This window comes from Chaetodon auriga, chromosome 3 (genome assembly GCF_051107435.1).
Source record: "Chaetodon auriga isolate fChaAug3 chromosome 3, fChaAug3.hap1, whole genome shotgun sequence".
NCBI lineage: Eukaryota > Metazoa > Chordata > Actinopteri > Chaetodontiformes > Chaetodontidae > Chaetodon > Chaetodon auriga.
Window position 1 is genome coordinate 11,977,116 of NC_135076.1, and position 22,311 is coordinate 11,999,426.

The 22,311-nt window shown below is 42.8% G+C and overlaps 2 protein-coding genes across 6 annotated transcripts in view; both read left to right on the plus strand.

Annotated features, from left to right (window-relative positions):
* Window positions 1-13,258, plus strand: part of anos1b (anosmin 1b) — a 41,688-nt gene extending 28,430 nt beyond the window's left edge. For 3 of the 5 annotated variants that reach the window (XM_076761819.1, XM_076761835.1, XM_076721355.1), the window contains exons 7-15: window positions 1,533-1,626; window positions 2,149-2,392; window positions 6,056-6,194; window positions 7,707-7,943; window positions 9,268-9,362; window positions 10,340-10,502; window positions 10,667-10,899; window positions 11,708-11,851; window positions 12,032-13,258. In XM_076761819.1, coding sequence (XP_076617934.1) covers window positions 1,533-1,626; window positions 2,149-2,392; window positions 6,056-6,194; window positions 7,707-7,943; window positions 9,268-9,362; window positions 10,340-10,502; window positions 10,667-10,899; window positions 11,708-11,848 — 1,346 coding nt within the window. In that variant the 3' untranslated portion in view covers window positions 11,849-11,851; window positions 12,032-13,258. The remainder of the gene's footprint in view (window positions 1-1,532; window positions 1,627-2,148; window positions 2,393-6,055; window positions 6,195-7,706; window positions 7,944-9,267; window positions 9,363-10,339; window positions 10,503-10,666; window positions 10,900-11,707; window positions 11,852-12,031) is intronic. The other 2 variants (XM_076721363.1, XM_076761827.1) reach the window with 2 other exon arrangements.
* Window positions 13,259-13,621: 363 nt separating this feature from the next.
* Window positions 13,622-21,384, plus strand: LOC143318692 (uncharacterized). The gene is made up of 10 exons (XM_076727152.1): window positions 13,622-13,701; window positions 15,083-16,899; window positions 17,182-17,287; window positions 17,606-17,753; window positions 17,913-17,960; window positions 18,167-18,244; window positions 18,634-18,771; window positions 19,188-19,271; window positions 19,558-19,608; window positions 19,940-21,384. The coding sequence occupies exons 2-10, from the start codon at window positions 15,375-15,377 to the stop codon at window positions 20,048-20,050; spliced, it is 2,289 nt and encodes a 762-aa protein (XP_076583267.1). The 5' UTR covers window positions 13,622-13,701; window positions 15,083-15,374; the 3' UTR covers window positions 20,051-21,384.
* The last annotated feature ends 927 nt before the right edge of the window (window positions 21,385-22,311 follow it).

Sequence of the window (22,311 nt, forward strand, 5' to 3'; positions counted from 1 at the left end):
TAGCATAAGGAAACAAAGTGTGAACGCTAGAATTTATGTTTTTATGGAGGATTGATTAGGCTTTTTATAGGTTTTTTTTTTTTTTTTTAATGAATTCTCCACTGGTTGCTTGGTTTTGTATGGACTGGAGCTTTAGAGGTGCTGCTCGCTGGATTTTTTTTGCTTTCAGACAGAGCCAGTCTAGGCTAAGCTAAGTGGCTGCTAGCTACCAAGCAAACAACCAGTGAACAACCAGTGCTCTGCTACGACAGTGGTATCGATCATCTCCTCTCACTCTCTACAAGAAAGCAAATAAACTCCCAAGATGTTGAGATGTTGAGTTATTCCTTTAAGGGTATATGTGTGTGTACATGTGTGTGTGTCTGTGCCCGTTTTGTATGTGTGTGTATTCTGAGGGCCAAGGTTAAAGGTTAAAGACACACTTAAACATTCTAAATACCATCTGATCAGAGTCTGAGGCTTGTGTTTCCAGTTCACTGGTGTGATTAGTCAGGGGCTCAAGGTCAGGGGTCACAAATCAGGAAGCTGGCAGATGTCGGATGGTTGACGTTCCTCCACTGTGACCTGATGCTAACCAGAGAGAGAATTTTAATTTGAAAATCCCCTTTCCTGTTCATTCAGATGTTAGGGTCGAGCAGGACCTGCCAGCAGTGATTATATTATAAGGGAATGTCTGAATCAGAATGTCTGATCAGAAAACTCATTGTGGTGTCTTGGTCTCCTCAAACAATGGACTGAAATCAGCTGAGTGAGGGAGATGCACAAAGTGAAAAGGCCTCAGAGAAGAACGTCCGTTTTGGTTCTGATCTGACAATTACTGCTGGCACTAAGAGACATCGTGCTTATTCCAAAGAAAAGCCACTCATGCACACACAAACAAGCCAGATCTTTCAGCTCTAACATGCTGCCCCAACTTTGATCTCTGCCAAGCACAGCCCGAGGCCTGTGGGAGGCCTGCCATGGGGGATGTAGTTCTAATCAGATGCATTTTGTAGTTTTAATCAAATACAGCATTGGGGTTTGAGGTTCTAATGGGATACAGGGGCAGTGTTGAAAGAAAAGTGACCCCGGGATTCAATCTTGGAGGCAAACAGTGACTTTGTGGTGGTCGCCTTTGGTCTGTGCTGTGGTAGCTACTGAAAATGGAGGCTTCAAGCTTCTCCAGTGTCGCTCACCTTTTGATGCTGTAAATCTAATTGGTTTTGTAGACTTGAATGAGACCAAGGGGGAATTAGCCTTCCCCCCCTGGAATGGCTTCTATATTTTCTCTGCTGCAGCACATTAAAATCGAGTTATTAGATAATTCAGTGCAGCTAGTGAACGCCTCTGCTTTGTGGGAGTCACATTCTTAACCCCAATTAGTTTTCACTAAATCTTTGTATAGTTTTAATGCTTCCTTGCTTGTGGGACAATGCAATGGTGGAGGTTGTTGTCTGAGAGGAAGACATACAGGCACTACTCAGGACTGAAAAATGATCATTTCTGCCATTTCTGTCTTGACAGTGTTTTTCTGTGACCGTCTCTTTCCGCAGACCCCTCAACACCAGAACCTCCAATAAATGTTAGAGTGATCAACGAGACTCTGGACTGGATGGGTTCACAACCAGGGAACCAGTTCACAGAAAGGTAGATGAAAGATGATTAAAAAGATGATTTTCTTGGCTATTTTCCTTGCTGGGTTACTTTGCTATGAGTCCTCTCAGGACTGCATGCTGCCGATGTGGCAATCTGTCATAAAATGTGGTCCAGTGGATAGTCATTACCTGTCTGACGAAATTACAGTTTGTCCTCATTCAATCATACATTGCAGCGTCTTTTCTATTTGTGTGCTGTATTGCTAAACAAGGTCACATAAAGTTCAGACCACGACTTGGATGAGCAGCAATATTCCGATAGAACATTTAATAACAGAGGTGAGGGCTTAAATTGTAACTATACTGCACATACATAGAATAAATGACAGATAGGAAACCCAACACTGGAAGAAGGCGACAAGCAAACATGTATTGCATCTGTTTTACTTCCACTGCAAAAACATGTATAGCTGGTCTTGACTTATAAGGAAGTACCTTTCTTTCTGCTTTATTATCATAAATTGGTTTACATCCACATTGTGATGTTGTTTGACTTGTTGCTGTCTCTGCTTAGGTCGAGGGGAAGTGGGGTCACAGTGGCGGTCTTATTAAGCTGGGAACCCCCCAGAGAGGGAGACCTGCCGGTCCACAACTACAGAGTCACCTGGATGTCTCGAAATTCACACACGGCACACAAGCACACGCACACGCTGCATGCACACGCACATACAGTGCACAGTAACATGCACACACATCCTACACACACACGTACACCAGAGCAGGGTCGGAGGGAGAGCAACAGCAGAGTGACTCAGGGGGTAAGAAACATTTTTAAACTGAATTTCACAACATGAGAGAATATTGTGATTAACTATGGACGTGCACAATCGACCAAACACTGTCTTCAACACACTGTACAAAATGATGGGTCATTTTATGAGGCTGTTTCTGAAAAGTGACTGGTGTTTTTTTACTTTCATTTCTTTTATGGCTACAATGTTCTTATAATCTCATTTTTATTATATTGCCCTTTCTGTGCAGTGTATGCACACATTGCCTAAAGGCTTACACACTCACATATTTCTACTTCGGAGGAACCGTAAACCCGTTTTCCCCATCTGCAAACCAGATTTTAGAACAGTTCAATGTTCTGGGAAATATGCTGATTCATTTTCTTGCTGATATGAAGATTGACACCACTCTCATGCCTGCCTGATCTGTATTAAGCTACAGCCAGGAGACGGTTAGCTTACAGTATCTTCAAGACTAGAGGCAGCTGGAAAGTGTCCAAAGGTAAAGAAGTCTGTGCACCAGCACCTCTAAAGCTTACTCATTAACAAGGTGTATCTCATTTGTAACTCAAATGACTTGAAGTGAAAATGACATGTTATGGTTTCACGGGGGGTTATGTGCAGGGCTATTTCTTGGCCAGGAGCAGTGACTTTGTGGAGTCTCCACTGATTTCCTGGCAACCTCACTGTGACAACAAGACGTGAGGCCAAGAAAAGAGATCCTCTCATCTAATTCTTGGCAAGAAAGTTAATAAGCGAATAATATTGAGCAAAATGTTGAACTGTTTCTTTAAACCCTGAAACCAAGCGTTAGTCCTAAAACAGCCGTTTGAAGTGTGCACAAGGCCGAACTTCTCCACTTTGGAAGCAAACGCCTCAGTTTGTAGGTTTGAAATCAAATCAGGACTTACAAAGACTGAATTTAAAGTGCACACACAGACACACAGACACACAGACACACAGACACACACACATACACACATACACACACACACACACACACACACACACACCACACCAGATCTATTGCTGCACCTGAGAGATTTTACTGGGTCTGTAAACCTATGCACCACACACACACACACACGCATGCCCATACATTCCTTGTTGTATCCTGGTTGTGATTACTGCAGTGATTTTACAGCCCTCTGAAGTGTTCAAACAGAACAGGTTCTGTAAACAGCTACCGTATGCAAGTGGTGGTGCACGCTGGAATAACTCACTTGATATGAACATAGCAACTTCTGTGTAGTGTGTGTGTGTGTGTGTGTGTGTGTGTGTGTGTGTGTGAGGCATTGCAAAAGTGAAGAGGAAACAACACACAACAATACAACAGATGGTACTTGCATTTAATTCTCCTTTATATTCATTCAATATTAGATATTAAATGATTACAGGCCCTGTTGAACCACCTGTGGCCAGTGATTAGAGGATTATATGGAGACATGGTGGAGCTACAATAGATGTCTAAATTAAGGATGTGGATTCATCTATTGACCAAAAATGAATTGATGATAAAACATGCTCTGCTTTTTTGCATGATTGTTAAACTTGCATATTTAAAACTTGAAAACTTATAAAGGTAATTAAAGTTTTCTAAATGGGATTTCATGTTATATGCTGACATGTTTCCCGGAATGAATTTTACATGTACCCCACTTTAGGTCTGGAGTTGACATAGTCATCCTGGAATCACTGTCTGGCACGCTTTCCCATTACTTTTGCAGACATTTTGTGCATATGTTCCTCAGACCAACATACCATTACCTTCATGGGACATAACTTTGTTAGAGTGCTATGACAACATGCAGCCTTTCCAGCGGTGAAATAACACGACAGCTTAGCCATGTAGATTGACTGACAACAGAGAGAAGTGGCTTTCCTGCATTTGGATAACATGTTTAACTCGAGTCAAAGCATCTGAGAATGTACCGACAACATACCAGTCACTACAGCATGAGGGCATTAGTGAGAGAGTGTATCAGCTGTCAGAGAAGTGAAGCACAGGAACTGTGCAAAGGTAGAGTTATTGATCATTACTGTAGCTGCACAACATGTAAATGTGATCGCAAGCATTCAACCAAGAGAATTATGGGATGTGAAGTTCTTTTATGAAGTGAAATGTTGCCGTCTCATTGTTACCCATTTCAAAGAGGAACTTCTGAAGAAATACAGTCGGTTTCTTGCTGTATTATATTTAATGCAACAATAACAGTCAAGAGGGTGGATTTTACTGTTATGATTATAGGTGTGATGATGATGTAATATGTTCACAATGCAGCTAAGTCCAGTCTGCAGCACCAAAATACTCATAATCACAGTAAACAATGCAGATATTACAGCTTTGACGCAACAGTCATGATTGCCTGTGTCGTGACTGAACATTTTTTCTCCAAATTAGGAAAACGTACTCTTTGGGCTGGATCCTTCAGCTTTAGATCCACTTAAATGTTCAGGTCTAATGTGAGCGTTCACTTCAAGAAAAGAGACAAAATAATTAAAAACATAAACAGCAAGGTTTCAGTGCAAGCACACTCATATGGACCTCGCTATCCTAAGTGGTGATGGCGATCCCAGACTGAGTCTGGTGGAGCCATTTATCTGTAGTCTGGTCCTCTGTTCTGCTTGGTTGGGAGGCCTGGAATTTAAATGAGGCCCCCTAACTAGTGTTTCCTACTTGCAGCTGCATCCAGACGCACACACAGACAGCAGCATCCCAACAGGTAAATAGGAACCAGAATAATATTTGTGTAAAATAGTTTTCTTATCATGGAACGCATTGATATTTTATTGCTCTCCATTAGCACATCGTAATACATTCTCTAGATGTGTATAAAACATATATCCTGTCAATCAGGAATGTATGTGGGACTGGAGGGATTTAGCATTAAAAACGGGGGAATACGAAGAAGTATTCAAACATGGAAAAGCCTCGGCTGAATTGGTGCTTTTAAATATACATCAGCTTCTTTCATATAATGTCCAGTGACATTGTGCACCAAAATAGAAACCCAGGTTTCGCTCGCTGTCTGTGTTTCACAAATACACACACACACACACACACACACACACACACACACACACACACACACACGTACAGCTGTACAGGCCATATGTTTTGTCTATCTTGAGCGTAATGGAAATGCTTCAACCCCATTTAGTCTATAGGTCACCAAGAAACTGCTTTTAACTTGCTTTTGTCTCATTCTGTCTCAAGTGTGCGCACATACATACAGAACCACACACACACACATACACACACCCACACAGACTTGTTATCATCCGAGCATCTCTTTGTTGTGACTAGCTCAAATCCACACAGACAGACAGACCTGATGGACTAAGAGCCTGTTAATGAGCTGTCAGTCAAACGGGGGCTAATGCGGAACAGGTCTAGACTGTCAGTCACAGAGCAGAGCACGCACAGCACTCAGGATGATGACAATGAGGACGATGAAGATGGTGGCAGTAACTGTGCTGGCCGTAGTGTTGATCCTCATTTGTTGATTGAATTCAAAGACTTTTATTTCACTCAAGTTTTTTTATTTGGTTTTGATTTAGTACTGTTTCTATAAGTCAAATTCCAGCAAGTGGACGTGAATGTGTACAGACTGAGAAAGACTCAGCACCAGCGCTCAAACACACTGACAAACCTCTCTTGCCTTGTTCCCATTCTTTACTGCGTTATAGACGCAGTGTGAGCTGTGGCTCCAGGGTCTGCTGCCTGCTACGTCCTACTTCCTGTCTGTCCAGACGGTGGCCTACTGGGGTCAGAAGAGGCTGAAGAGTCCCAGAGCCCAAATTGTCTTCACCACATTAACTCATACAGGTAAACAGACTGTGTGGTATGGCTTATATTCACTGTATGTCATCATACACTGGTGACAGTAACACACCTTTCTCCTCATATTTTCAGTAGAATTAAAGGACTGTTGCTTTGTAATAATTTAATCTCTAACTAACTATTAGCTATTAATGTGCCTAAGAGTGGTTATAAAGAGCACCGCTTTGTCACAACATATGTTGAGCTTACATTATCCCAAATGTTCCCACTAACCCTGAGAAATCTGTCATTTTAATCAGGATAGCAGTGTGCTGTCAATGGCGTCATTTCCCCTTCACCACTTGTAGTTGCTATAACTTCCGGGGAAACACCACATGATACGCCAGATAATGAGGAAGGAAGCTGGAGAACGTGGCTAAACATTACCTGAATAAAACTTCAATACATTACCTCGTCTGTGAGCATTTCTGCCTGAGTCGTCAGATAGATTTTTGCTACTGTTTTCATTGTTTTGATTGAGAAACCCAAAGCGGCAGAAATTCCGTACTGTGTGTTGAAGGAGTAATTACTTTTGGTGAAAAATATGCAGCTTAATATTGCATAGTATGTTTTGTATATTTTGTTTTGTAGTAATTAACAGTAAGGGGCTAGAAATAAAGCCTAGAGCTGCTCAGTAGATCGAGGTTTATTGCACAAGTAGTGTAAACTGCTGCTGTCCTGTTTGTGTTGCTGTGATTCCCCTTGAAACCCAAACCCAACTACAAGCTCACTCAAACACACATCTTTGAGCATTTCATTAACTTCTTGTGCCATTACTAAATACTGTATGTACAGTCCACGGCACTCATTTGTTAACAGAGTCATGCAGTATGAGTTAGTTAGTTCAGAGCTGCAGCGTTTGCTGACTGTCAGCATATTTAGTCTCCATACAGCTGCACTGTTAAAACACACACACATACAGTGGAGCGTGGCGATGTTAATGGTCATCCAGGCAACAGAGGTATTTATAGGTGACCTGTTGGTCAGACCAGCACAAGATTATAGCCAGCTGCAGCTCAATCATCAAACCACATACTAACAATTTAATATGGAACATATTGCCATTTAGAATTCAGCAGGATTAATATTTCATACAGCCCATGTATTTGGTTGGTTTCTGTCAATGCTAATGAGGGTCAGTTAGCCAAGATAGAGCCAATTAGTGTTTCTGAGTAAATGAATTAACGGGAAAGCTAGCTACCAGCTGCACTCTCGTCCCCAGTTTACGATGTTCCTGGCACAATAATACACTTATAAATCCCACGCGCTGTACAACAGGTTTCATTACATCCAGTCATTCATAACGTGTGCTTTTGTGATGTTGCCAGTTACAGACATTCAGAATAGCTACCGTTCGTATACATGAAAACACAATGAATGTCACTCCTGCATGCAGAGTATTACGCGTTAACGTAATTTTGAACATTTACAAGAAACAAGATTACTGCCCTGTTTGTTTTCAATCCAACGACGTGGAAGAAATGGTAACATTGTTTTTTCTCCTCCCCTCCACCAAAGGCGAAGACTTCTCCAATGAGCTCCCCTCTTCTTCATCTTCATCGTCACTTCCCTCCTCTCCTTCCCTCTCACCCTCCTCACCTGCTTCCTCTGACCTCCCCCACTCCTCCTCTCTACCTCACCCTGAATCCCCCCTTAACCCTGTCACCCCTGGCAACCTGCGCCTGGAGGTCGCCGCCCCTCATTACCACGATGACCAGCTGCAGGTCAAGGTGTTCTGGAAGTGGCCTAAACACGGTGAGTTAAGCTCCGGGCAACTCAACTATTTCCCCACAAGGAAAAGAAAAGAAGAAAGAGAGAGACGCACAATTTACGTTGGACTTGGAGCGATTCTCTGAGCACTGTGTCAGTCTTTAAATCCTGACCAGCTTTGAAACCAGAAGAGACAGAAGTGTTGCTGATTACTGTTGGTCTCAAGAGCAGAGATCAGCGATGCTGCTAGCGAATATTATTAAAACTCTGTCTCTCTCCCCTCCGTCCGTCACAGACTCACTGTATATACGCGTGTATGTATACATGTATGCATTTGCGATGTTTATTCGGTTATTTGGACCAGATTCACGCAAACATCAGACACATTTCTAATTCAATTTGTGTGGTTGTCACTGAGGAGCTGTTTATCCTATTACCCACAAATAACCCGAGCTCTAAGCTCTTTAGCTGAGGCTCACTGTCCACAGTTTAATCCTGGCGCCTTGATTTAGAACTGCGACCAAACACCTGTGTTGTAGCTGTGTGCTGCAAAAACAAGCAAAAAAAAATAATAACACGGAGGAAGTGTTACTGTAATAATAAAAAAAACATTTGCCAACAGAACAGGAAGATTTCACTTGCCGAGATTGTTAAAACAAGTAAAACTCTGAACCAGTCATGAAATCTCAGTAAGAAGGTAGAATATGTTATTAAGATAATTAAGGACAAAGACCAGTGAAATGCTCCAACGTAAAACTGCCTGGTAAGAAAAATATACAGATCAGAATCCAGACTTTTCAGCGGCCCTGGCATTGAATGGTAATTTAGATTTTGCTGAAAAGAAGATTAATCAGAAATAGACCAAACCTCTATTCCAACAAATATGAGTATTGGTCATCAATAAAGAATGAAGAAACAATAAAAGAATAAACTCTTTTAAAAACAGATTTTGGTTTTGTGAAGCTGTAAGCCCCCAAACCTTTGACACCACATAGACAATAATCCAAGTGTAAACTGCAGATGAAGATGTATATATTTGTACTTCATGTGCATTAAGCACATTAAGCACATTTTTTGTGTTTTTTACTTGTTTAGTTAGAGTTCAGGCTGTAAATCACACTGAGAAATAAGGTGAACGACACATTCCCTCCATTCCTGATTCTGATGCTGTCAGACCTGAGAGAAGACACCATAAGAGGTTCACCAGCTTCAGATAACTCTAATGATCTAACAAGAGAAAACATGCAGTTGACATAAAGGGGAGGAGGCGAAGCAGAGGAACGTAGAGAAAAGTGTAATTCCTGATGACACAGATGAACACACTGACTTACCTCATGTGTCTGCTACTCTCTTTTTGTTTGCTTTACAGGCAGACAGAGACACCCTGGTCCATACATTTTGCGGTGGCGTCCACATACCTGCAGCACTAATGTTACTGGCGCAGAGAGAACAGCAACTGTGCAGGTATAACTACTCCGGCGTGGCTCGGTGTCTCTGTGTCTGTGAAATTGTGCATTTATATTTAGTTTTCATGTTGGCATTGTTGTTGTGTCTTTTTATGTGTACGTGTGTATCAGAGGTCAGATTTCATCACCGTAACTCAGCTCAGTCTGGAATGCTCTCATCCTCTGTCTGTGTCTAACTTTGTCTCTCTGCCATCATCTGTCTCTGCCTAACATCACTTTTACTGTAACTCTGTCAGAACCCCGGCTGAAGTAGTTCTGAGCCTCTGCGTGTGTCACAGGGACAGAAATACAGGATGTTTGACTGATCCATGAGAGAGTGATTTGCAGAATCATCTCAGCAATGAGCATTAACCGTAACATGTATCATCAAAATTAAACCAGGCAAAACAAAATCTACTTTAAATACACATTCAAAACCACTTCTTTAAAATGCAGCTATTTTAAACCCAATTCACAAACTGAAACTGCGGCAGAGCGGGGAGCATTTTAAAAGAACGGCTGCTAATGAGTTTATGCTGTGCACTTGATATCTGCCCACCGCACCAGAAAGCTGGACTCGCCAATGTGAGCTCTTCACCCAGGGGTAACCTCTCGTCCAAAATGATCACAGACCCAGCGGGTTGATAAATATCAAAGCGCTGTGTGCAATTTTCTGAGGTCACACAGCATGATTTCTATTCACTGAAGTTCACTGAAGTTCAGCCGTTCTTAAACAGTCATGCCATTTCTCGCCATGTGAAGCAGCCAACCTGCAAAGCTGCCAAATGCTGCTTCGAACGGCGGTGTTTATTTTAACATGGAGCTAACGAGCTGCTCATGTGAGACAGGTTCCCAAACAAAAAGCAGAGGTAACATGTATATTTTAAGGAACCTTGTAATACGTCAGTTTTAACCACCAGCTGTGTACAGTTCACACTGTAATATCCCCTTAAACACCCTTTTTATCCCTAACTTGACTTCATTTTCTCTCTCCAGGGCACCCATCACACCATCACAGGCCTGCTATTTGCCTGTAAGTACCAGGTTGCCGTGGCAATGAAGGCAGACCTGGGGTCGGAGGCTGTTGCCTGGGTTACGACCCCGACTTGCTCCTCAATCAGGGTCAGAGGAGGCAAAGCTTTGCCCTGCAGCACTGAGGGTAAGAGTAACTAAAGACACACACACACACACACACACACACACACACAAAGACACACAAACTCTAATTAACTGAGGACCATTTCGCCTAGAAATCTTCGTCACATCAAACCTTGTGAGGTGAGTCATGAGTGAAGGAATTGCTGTGCCCTTTGTTTGTGTCAGAGCGCCTCCTGTCAGGCAGAAAGGTGGTACTGCGCCCAGAACGACTGACAGCAGACTTTCAACAAGTCAACGGCACCCTGCTCACCACACTTCGCTGGAGGATGTCCCAGCATGCACTGGACCCGGCAGCTGTGGAGGGGTTCCAGTTCACCTGGACGCTGCAGTCAGGGGTTACCATGGCAACAGAAGGACTGGAGGACACAGTTATCTCCCAGACGCAGACAATTGCACCGGTGAGACGTGCAGAGAGGCGCACAGTGACAGCACTGTGTTGTTCTAGCAGCAGGAAGAAAATAGCTCAGGAATATGAGAGTCTGTGTGTGTGCGTGTGTGTGTGTGTGTGTGTGTGTGTGTGTGTGTGTTTTCAGTTGGGAGAATGAGCCATTAAGTATTTTCTTTGTCAAGTTCCCTTTTCTTTCCTTTTAGTTTGTATATTGGAGAGGCAGTGTCAACATTCAACATGCAAAGAATAAAAAAAAGCTTAAAAAATAAAAGATTATTTTCATAACAGCAGTAAAAAAAAAAAAAGCCACATAGTGTTACATTTACCAATGTAGAGTAGCTGATACTGTAAGACTGGTGTTTCTGTTATTGTCAACAAATCCCATGAAATGTAAAAACCAGCAATGAATTGGTCCTAACTAGGGTTTTCTGTGTAGCCAAAAGAGTTCAAAAGCACATCAGTGAGCCATGAACATGGGCACTGTAGTTTACTTTGAGTCACTGTCCCTCCCACCTACACCATCCTGCTGCTGGAAACGCTACAGCACCAAGTCTGTCTGCGAAAGTAGTCTCTAACAAATGCACAGTGTACTCCTGTTTGAGTAATGTTTGCTTAAAACTGCAGTGTCCAGCTGTTTTCCAATATTATTTGGCTTTTTTAAAATTTACATTGCCACAGATCGCCTTGGGAAGACAGATTTGACAATATGTTTCCTTTAACATTTCATCAGATTAATTCTGATCTTACTCAGTTAGAATGTTTGTGTAGGTAGTGTCTGTGTGTGCGTCTATGAACTTACCCTGCTTCACCCTCCACAGTCCCAACGGTCAGTGTCCCTTCATGGTCTTCAGGCTCACAGCGTTTACCAGCTGCAGCTCCAGGTGCTAACAGCAGGGGGCAGCAAAGGCGCCACAGTCTCCAAGACCATACATACTCCAGCTATCAATGGCACGCTTTGACAGGTAATAGTGCCTTCTCAGTAGCACACTGCATTTTTGTGTAGCTCTATTAGAAATGAATAGTCTCACTTTTATCCCTTTGCATGATAAAATGGCATCCATTTCGTGTCATGTTTCGAGAATGTGTTTCTATAATAGAATTTCAGCTTTTATTCACTTAATCTCACCAATCATCTCCTCCAGGCCCAGATCCCACAGCTGTCACCGTTTGCTGCACCATGGTCATCTTTACCAACATCCAACTCGACGGTCCTCTACGGTCTTCCACAGTGCAACATGGTTTCTTTGCTGTTCAAGTGCAGAAAACATGACCAAAGCTGTAAAATAAAGATAGTTCCTCTGTGTAAAGTAGATCGCTGTCTCATGTGAATGGAATTTCCTGCTCTGACTGTGTTGCTTCTCTTTCACTTTAATCACTTATTCAAACATCGAGAAGGGTGTAAGCTCGCTCTAATGGAAAAAATCATTAATCATTCATTCATCTGTCATCTGATCCAACGGTTGTGGCTTAAGTCAATATTGTTTTGTAGAAATTATAAGAAAAAATAACTGTACCTGTACATGGTGCTGGTTTAAAAGGCACCACGTACTTACATTTAGTCTTGTCAGGGAAATGCATATCCTTAAACCATGTTTTTTCTATTTCTTTATGCAGCATTTTCCAAATGATTCCTCTTGGCATTAGTGCCACAGTACTGCACATGTATGTGAAAAGTGAGACTCCTTGCATGGCTTCATCTGTACACATCTGGTGTTTAGATGGGACTAATAAGGTCATTTCTAATCACCTGACATCACTAGAGCCAAATGACACTTGTAAAGACACTTATTATGTATTGTTTTTGTTCATGCAAGTAGGAAGTTCATATAGCACTGACCTTATGTACAAACAGAAATATATAGCAACAGACTGACTGCATTTATTTCAATGCATAATCTGCTGCATTATCTTTGGGGTCTGAGTTGGTGTGCTGAAGTCTTGAAGTAAGCTCAAATATATTTTAATATTTTGTTCATATGTTTAAAAAAGCTAATTTTTCATTCAAAACTGTCTGAAGTTAATTGTGTGATACATTTTGGACTGTGTGCAGCATTAATTTGCGTTATGGTACACCCATTTCTCTAAACAAAGAGATGTGACATTTTTCCACCGTTAATAGAGACACACCTGTGGTCGATTTCTTTGTTTTACAAAAGTCATGTTGAAAAGATGGGAACTACTGGTGTCAAGTTACCAGTAATTTTTATGTTAATATTCTCTCTATGTAACTGTTTTTGTTTTTGTTTTTTTTGTTTTTTTTTTATATTTTACTGTTGATAATTTTGTACTTAATTCTTTTCCTTTTTTACTGTTAGTTTTATTTATTGTTTTCCTGTCTTAGTTTTTGTAATTAAAGATTATCAAGATACAGTGTGTGTTGTGTCAGTGATCTGGAGGTTAGAAATTATAATAACAGGGAAAATATAATTGTATTTTATATTATATTTTGAATTACATTTAAAATATATTTTCAATTATAACTGCCATTACTTTGCTCCTCTTCATCAACGAGCCTAATTTCCCCTATTTTCGATGGCAACATAGAATCATTTAAATGTAATGCTAATAAAAACAAATGAAACTGAACAGGACGTATAAGAATGTAGGAGTTCTTGTTGTCTTGTTGTCTTATGCCCCTGCCTTACTTTGTGTATGGACTTGTGTATGTGGACCCTGAAGGTTACTTGGGGAGAGCATCGAGATATAACCGAAGCTGACGTCGACGTAGTGACGTAATCAGTGAGCGACGACAACTTGGATTGTTTCTTCAAATCGTGGTTGACGAAACTCGGTTTGTTATTTCACAGATAAGGTAGTGTATAATGCTGTTTCCCTTTCACGTTTCCTCAGGCTTTTAGCTTGTACTCCACATCACTTTAAATGCTGATTTGCTGCTCTTTTTTTGTCTTTAAACGTCCCCAACTTCCTACTGAAAATGGAGGAAATGAGTGTAGTCGCTGCTTTGTGTTTTCGCCTGTGTTTTGACTGCAACTAGCTAACTTAGCTAGCTCCAGGGAATGACTAACTTATGCAAAACTTTGTGAAATGAGATATTTGACTAAGTTAAATGATCTTATGCTACGTTATATTCTGTAATGATGTGTGAGTGTGCTCCAGTGCCCAGTATTAGATTAACGTAGCTAACGCAGTTTTTACTTCACTTCATAACTTCATTGATTGTGGGAATTGTAGTAGACCCTGGCAGAGATGGTAATGACTAACAGAGCTGTTAATGACTAATTTATCGGCATACACTTAATATTTGCAGCTCAGGAACTATCAAACGTGGCTGCTATGCAGCTAACGCCAGCTAACAGCGAGCTTCGTATGTAAACGGAAAACACCTATTTGAAAAGGTGACATGAACGTTATTTTTAAAAGAACAGTGGTACAAAATGTCAGTGAAGTACTTCCTGTTGTGACCCGTTAGTCGTCATAATTTGGGCGAAAAGTGAATTAGCTGCAAGCACAGACAAATGAATTGCACACTGTATCTGAGCAGTGACCCACCTGTTAATTGAAGAGAACACCAGTGTTGCTGCCTCCGTTTTAGGGCCAAGTGTCACATGATCAACGAGTGTCGTCCTCAGCGCAATGAGCTATGGGTTAAAGGTTAAAGGTTACAAAGTTATTTTAAATAACATACATTTACAGTTTGTAAAAGTCGGCTTTACTCTTTGAATTTACACAGGTGTGTCCTCGCAGTGAACGGACTGGTGACAGTGTCATCTGTCTCGGACACATGGAGACATGTCATGGTTTCCGCGTGGATACTTACATCAAGACCAAACTTGACATGTTAAGCTGTATTCAAAACAAATAGTAAAAATGACTATAACATCTACCTTAACACATAAATGCCATCATTCCAGAGAAGACAGAATGACTGCTGCTGAATGTTTTATTTTCTCCACCACAGATGAAATCTCACCTGCAGTGAAGAAACTCATTGTGCTGAAAAAGATGCAATTGTTTTGAACAGCCTGCTTATGGGACTGCCTTGGTCTGCTGTGTTTTTTTTTTGTTTTTTTTTTGTTTTGTTGAGTCATACCCTCTGTCCATAAACTGCAAAAATTAAGTTATATCACTAACTGAAAGGAGTTTGATAACATTTGCCAACATTAACATGGCTCTTATTCTCTTTCTTCCAATGTCTTGCTCCCTCTCCTCGTCACATTTCCCACTTTAATTAGGAGGCCATGTTGGTGTTACTGTTCCACACAGTGTCTGCCCATCACTGAGGAACACTCAACACCTGCCATGTTCTAGTCTGCTGTCATATCACTTACCTCTATGGTGGGAAAAGCTTGAGAACATTCTTTCCTACAAGTGAAAGGACTTCAGAAGACAACCTGGACAGAATAGTCAGGATAAAAACTAAGGAAACGACAACAGTGCCTAAACTTCAGAGGACCAAAGGTGAGGAGAGGATAGGAGTGCTGACGGGGTGTTGGGGATGGGGTTGAAGAGCCAAAGGAGGACGTCATGGTTCACAGCGGCTCTGCATCCTCAATGAAAACAACACCATCAGTATCACCTCATTTAACTATTCCTGCTACAGCACCTCCTCTGCAAGCAGCTCCTCTAGTGCCCCCTCTTGGAAATACTACAGATCAGGACCTAACCCAGACCCCTGCCAGATTCCTCACCACAGACCTCACGTCCAACTCAGACTTGACTCAGGCCTCCACTCCGACCCCTGCTGATGTAGAGCCACCTGTTGTAACCCTAGAAAAAGCACTTGCTACTAACTCAAGCCAAGCATCATCTTGGTCCTCTACGCCGGCACCAACCGCTGCTCAGGGCCCAGTCAATGGCCGTACATCAGGCAGGAAGAGGACCCCTAAGGCATGTGACTGCTGTGGCCCCAACAGTAAAGGACACACTGTCAGAACCTCGGGCAGAGGGAGGGGGAGAGGGAGAGGGAGAGGGAGGGGTGCTGCTAGTGACCTCTGGGAAACCCCAAAAAGGAAAGTGGGCGGCCAGCTGACACATATCAAAAGATTTGATTTGAGCAATGAGAGGGTGGAGAAAGCAGAGGATGAAGATGACAGATATGAGAAGATGCAAACGACTGTTGTGGTGGCTGATACTCAGTCACAAATGCCTGTTGCCCTCCCTGTCACGGTATCCCTGCAGGATGGACCAATAAGGAACTATGCTGCTCCAGAGAAAGGGGATGCACAGACAAAGCAGGACATGTTGATCGAGGGGTCAGGGGTCGCTGCGGTTCCACAAGGGAAAGTTGGTGGTGATAGCAGGGATGTGGAGATGAGATTGTCGGGAATAGCAGGCAGGGGAGCACCAGTAGTTAGGGCTTTAGGGAGAGGAGGGAGAGGAATGGTGGGAGCTACGTCTGCATCAAAAATGGAGGTTGAAGGTGGAATAAAGAGGGGAGGTTTAGGTGGTGTTGTCATCAGTTCTCAAACGTATGCCCTACCTCGATTAGTGTTTGTGCAGAGGCTGGGGCCAAACAAAGATGCGGAGATGGCCCATGGAGGGCAGCCTGACCCCAGCTCACTTAAATCTCCATTTGGAAATGGAGACACAGTAAACCTATCTGACACCGAACCTGAAGAGGAGGCAAAGGAGGAGGACATGATCATAAGTGAAATGGAAAATGGACTACTGTCTGTCTCTCAGTCAGATCCTGCCTCCAGGTCAGGATCTCCCCAGGACCTTGACTCTGAGATGCACATGGACCAGACTCCTGGCAAAACAGACTCATTGTCTGTTCAAGTAACTTTGTCCAACGGAAACATCACCACACCAACGAATGAGGACCACTGCTCCACACTTATGGAGGTGGAAACTTCTCCTCCAGCGACGGCTGTTCCCTCATCCCTGGGCCCTATTACAGTATCCAGCATGCAGCACTGCTGTGCGTTAAGAGACCACAGGCTGTACTGTCAGCCTGGAACCTGGGAGAAGCAGGAGATGGAGGAAGTGTTGGGCAAAGGTGGAGGAGATGAGGAGGAAAGCCTGGAACAGCTTACTGATCTGATCCATGGTAAGAAATGGTTTTAAGCACACAGATACAGTCACCATCATTTCAAAATGAAGCGCAGTAAATCATTGATCCTTTTACACACAAACTGACAGACGTTCTGAGGATATCTCTCTGTCATGTGACATCCATAAAACACACGACCCCGTCCGTCAAACATTTCTACACATCAGAGATAACACAGCTGCTCATCTTGTGAACAACAGCGTGTTTCTGTTATTTAGTGCAGATAATATGTGGATGGTAAGATTCAGTGATGCTGACCTCCACTCTCCCCTCTCTCAGAGTTTCTGGAGAGCTTCTACATGAAGTATGGCGGTTTCATTCCTCTCAGTGAGACTGATGTCCTGGAATACCTGAAGAAGAAAGGCAACTCTGACCTCAGCAACAGGTCAGTATGCAAACGAACGTGCGCACACACACGCAATCTGCTTTGAATTCTTGAGGCCTTATCTGTATGTTTTCAGCCTCAGTCTTTCACATGAATCCAGTGACACACAGTATAGTACATGTCATAAAATGGGTAAACATTCCAAACAGGACACTGAAGCCATGACCAGTAAAATGTGTCATTTACAGCGTGCTGAGGATTTTTGGTTTCTGGCCTTGCAGCATCCGTTTCCTAATCCGAGTCTGTCATATTCTTTGAAATGTCCTTGAAGATATGATAAACACAGCAGAGGTTTGTGTGAAATTGTTTTTGTTTTAGCGGACTGGACATCAAAAGGGAGATGAGTCGGTATCGGGCGGGGCTGGCCTCTGCTCCTATCGCAGGCTTCATGGTGACGTATAACAAACACACTCTGGGCCTGGAGGACCTCGGCACGCTGGAGGAACAGAACTGGCTTAATGACCAGGTAAAGACGGATCACACTTCCTCTCACTCTGTCCAGCCTTCCAACAAGAAGGCACCATGAAAGTTTAATCCAGCAACAATGAAAAAGCAGAAATAACACGTTTGTTGTTTTGGTGAAGTTGGACAGTCTTTTATTGAAACGCCTCTCTTTGTCTGTCAGATTATCAACATGTATGGAGAACTCATCATGGAGGCGACACAACACAAGGTATGAGAGGGTGTGTTTGTAGCCGAGTGTTCACACAGCCCAGAAGCATGTAGACTGGCATTTAAAAAATCTAGGTCTCACTTTAGGAGGCTAAAAATTGTCTTATATTGTTTTGAGACTCTTGAGATAATATTTGATTCTCTGTCTTTTATGTAATAGATGAATAAAATTTGCTCTCTATTGATTTTTCTCTCTCGCTCTTTCAGGTTCATTTTTTCAACAGTTTTTTCCACAAGCAGCTGGTTGCCAAGGGTTATGACGGTGTGAAGAGATGGACTAAAAAAGTAAGGAGGACGCTGGAACAGTTAGTGCAGTTCTGCCGTTATTCAGGTTTTCTCACAGTATCACGAGTAGCCGAACCTTCGTGTCACAATTACGCTTTTCATTCCGGCTTTTAATTTGCTTCTCAGAGTTGGGGCTTGACAGCAGCGGTTGCTCTGTTGCTGCAGGAAACTAGATTTCACAGTCAGCCATTTTTTTTCTGGTCTGGTTGCCACTGTTGACAACCACAGTTTGCTAACTAGGTAAAGTAAAAGTATTTCATGTGAACCACCTGTGCAAGTAAAGGAGGTCAAAAAGTTATCTAGCGTCACGCAGAATCCAGTTGGTGTATTTTGGACACATAGACCAAATATTTCTTGATAATCTGACATTTGTACTTGTGTTATTTCAGGTTGATCTGTTCTCCAAATGGCTGTTGCTAATTCCCATCCATTTGGAAATCCACTGGTCTCTCGTCACGGTCACCATGGCAACCAAGACCATCAGTTACTATGACAGCCAAGGCATCGTCTTCAGACACACCACAGACGTGAGTGCATCTGCGCACGTTGAAGCGTTCGGGTTGTAGTTCATTGTTTCTGCTTCGTGATGATTTTGATTCTCTGCAGAAGAAACGAACTGATGAGACGAGATGCTCAGTAATCTCCATGAGATGAACGGCCGTTTTTTTTTTTTTTTTTTCCATTTTGATGTCAGTCACTGCAGATAGTCAGAATGTGTAATGAACTACAACGGGCTTGCTTGGAAGAGTTTCAATGCAAGTGTCACAGAAGTGTTTTGACTTCAATCCAAATACTATCACCACGCTAAAAATTCCCCACAGCTGCCGTCAAGCTGTCAGCAGCAAAGTCTTGAGTACAAGTTCCACCTCATCAGAACAAAACTAGTCCTTCCAACATTTTCCTTGTAGCTTATCTGTGTCTTCTGTGTGTGCCTCCCTATCAGAACATTATGAAGTACCTTCTGTCTGAAGCCAGAGAGAAGAAACAGACGGCTTTCCAGAAAGGCTGGAAGATTACCATCATCAAGGTAACCATGAGCCCTGGCTGCAGGTTTTTCCTCCAGCCAATCAAGAGCACGCAGTCTGACCAATCAGCTGTCTGAAGACTGAGATCAGCTAATGAAATGAGTCAAGTCTGGTGTGCTGCTGCTTGGTTGGAAAGAAAACCTTGAGCCACTCGGCCCTTTGTGGAATGAGTTTGACATCCCTGATCTAGACTACAGTTGCCTGTGTACAGTAAATACACACAGATAGAGACGTTCAGTCCAGAAGCTGAAACATTGTTGGCTTGACTGTGTCTTGTTGACTCCTCAGGGCATTCCTCAGCAGAAAAACGACAGTGACTGTGGAGTTTTTGTCCTCGAGGTGAGACACTATTCTTTCCCACCTTTATGGCTGTCCTCTGTTCATCACTTTCTTTCTTTTATTTCTCCACCTCATCTCCTGTCCCTGTTTGCCCCCTCTCTTTGTTCAATCTGTCTTTTTCTTTGGCAGAAAGAGAAATGAAGCGGAGCTGTGTCTCCAGTGTCTTTCCTGCCCCAGGTCTCGATGCAAATTTGATCTTCACTCAGGTCTCCAAGGGGGCAAAAGGCACTGGAGAGAAGCTTCCGTCATTGTCTACATTTAGCATGGCGACCTCGCTGTGGTTGTGGATCAGTTTCCGCTCACTGCTTGTTTTTCTCTCTTGGTCTGTCAGTACTGCCGTTGTCTCTCTGTGAAGCAGCCTCTGCTGTTCAGTCAGGAGGACATGCCTCGCATCCGCAAGAGAATCTACAAGGAACTTTGTGACCGCCGCCTCAACGACTGAACAACGGTCGCCCTCACTCACTGACTGCTTGCTGGGTTACATGAGATGGTCTGTCCACGTCTGTCAGACAGCCTGTTCCACTGACAGCCTGTTACATAAGCTAACACAACGTATTCCAGGGGGCCCGAACTGCCAGTCTGACTTTTGACTTGGACTGCTGGTGGCCTTTGGAGCTCAGTAACAGTCTGTAGCTAAGCAGATTTTTACTTGCAAACCTGCAAAGAACTACTGACGTGGCCCCCCTACTGACCCACAGAAAATGCTGGACCCATACCCATCAGGTTGCTTTTGCATTCTACGTTAACCATCCCCAGTGGATTTCAACCAAATGGCCAAACAGCCGCCTTGAAGTACAAAAGAGAGCTCTGACTTGGACTGAGGACGCAGGTGTTGGATCAGCCTGGACCAATGGGACGCATCTTCCATCCCAGATAGAGTGGCCTTACCTCCTGCACGGCCATTTTAACCTGACTGACATTTTTACTGACTGTTTATTTCAATGCTGGACTTAAAAGCAGCATCATGCTTGCGGTCATATGCGTTTTTTTCTAACATGTTAATAAAACTAGGATGTGAGATTCAGTGGACCAACTGTTCACTTAAAACTTGAAGGTCTGAGTTGGGTATGTTTCTTGGACTACAGATATTTGCACGATGAGAGGCCGATCCATCGAAGAGTCTGCATTATCAACTGAATGTACTGATCACGTATTCTTCCTGGCTGCCTCGCAGGGTGGAGACCGAGCAACAGACAGGCTAATGGCACATTTTGGCTGTGGCTTTAAACAGGGATCTAAGTTTTCAAGGTAGTTGTCAAGCATCAGGTTTTTGACGCCTCACTCCAAATAATTTCTTACTAAAATTCCAGTTTTTCGCACCACATCAATTCCTGCTTTTGTTTTGCTGTGATCACATCCGTGCGGTAGGTTTTGCACAAGCATTTTTCAGCCATTTCAGCTGACAGGCAGCCATTGTTTGATGATACTTTACGTTTGAGTCCATCAGTTTGATTTGAAAACAGTCTCTCATGCCGGTGAGTAAATTTCATGTTAAGCTGTACAGCTAGCTGCTGATGTGAGGACCACCAGGCAGTTTCTCCATGTTGCCTCACATGGATGCATTGACACAGGTGCGGGAAGGCATGGTTACAGAGTGGCCTCTTAACAGAGAAACAAGTGGACCTCAGCTATTTTGATTACGTTTTCTGTCCAACCTGGATTTTGTTGTTTTATTCACTTATATGTATTTACAGATTGTATTGTACTCTTACTGGCCTACTACTGTACTACTACTGTACATGCTTGCTTTTGGCTAAAAACACAATTGTTTCTGAACTGTTTTTATTGTTGTTATTAAAAGGCCAATACTGCTGGGAATTCTGTTGCAGCTTTTCCCATAATTAGGTTTGAATGAGTTGTGCACTCTGATCACGAAAAAGAATCAACACATTTATCCAGCAGCGACTGTGTTTCCAGTGTTTCTCCTCGATCGACGACATTGAGATCCAGTGCCATGAATAAATGTCCCGGCAAAAGTAAGGAAATGAATTGACTCTCACATCAATGAAATTCAGGGGAATGTACAGTAGATCCTCACTTGAAATGTCCCAGTTTTCAGATAGTGGATGATTGCAGGGACTATCAAGTTAAATCTCCTTCCACCACTCGTGACTTCAAAGATAATCTTATCTTCTTATCGGTCTTGTCTCTGCGTCAAAGTCCTCCTGATCAAAATCTAACGTTTTGTTTATCTTTTCTCATGGTCAGATTTCGATATTAGAGGGTGATGAAAAATCTAAAGCATCTCATTTGATAAGCAGATTTTGGGAAAGTTCAATGCTCTTGCTGGGGCCAAATGAACCAGTGCACTGCTGCATAATTACCAGAAGAGGGGGCCCTTGATCAGCAATTACCACCATGTCATTTTTTTTTTTTTTTTTAGCTTTTGGGAACCATCCAGAGCCCAAGGTTAGAGACATGACACTGGCCCTGGAGCTGATTTGAGGTTCAGTGTGTTGCTCAAGGGCACTTTAGTGGTGATACCCACTGACATATGGGTGCTTGATTTGGCACATGCCTGTGGGGTGAGACATGGTCTTCTACTTAAATATCATGATTAGCATTATGCAGGCCTTTAGATCGGTTGACCTTTAAGTTAATCTTAATGGAAATTATGTGTGTTATATAAAGGTAGGTCCCAGGGCTTCATCATCTCAGCCGGTGGGGAGGATTTCCTTCAGATATGCTGAAACACAGGCTGTG

Excerpts from the sequence above, each read along its gene's own strand:
- LOC143318692 (XM_076727152.1), top strand. The coding sequence starts at position 15,375 with ATGGTTCACAGCGGCTCTGCATCCTCAATGAAAACAACACCATCAGTA. Across the intron at positions 16,900-17,181 it reads GCTTACTGATCTGATCCATG|AGTTTCTGGAGAGCTTCTAC; the intron begins GTAAGAAATGGT and ends CCCCTCTCTCAG. Across the intron at positions 17,754-17,912 it reads AGAACTGGCTTAATGACCAG|ATTATCAACATGTATGGAGA; the intron begins GTAAAGACGGAT and ends TTTGTCTGTCAG.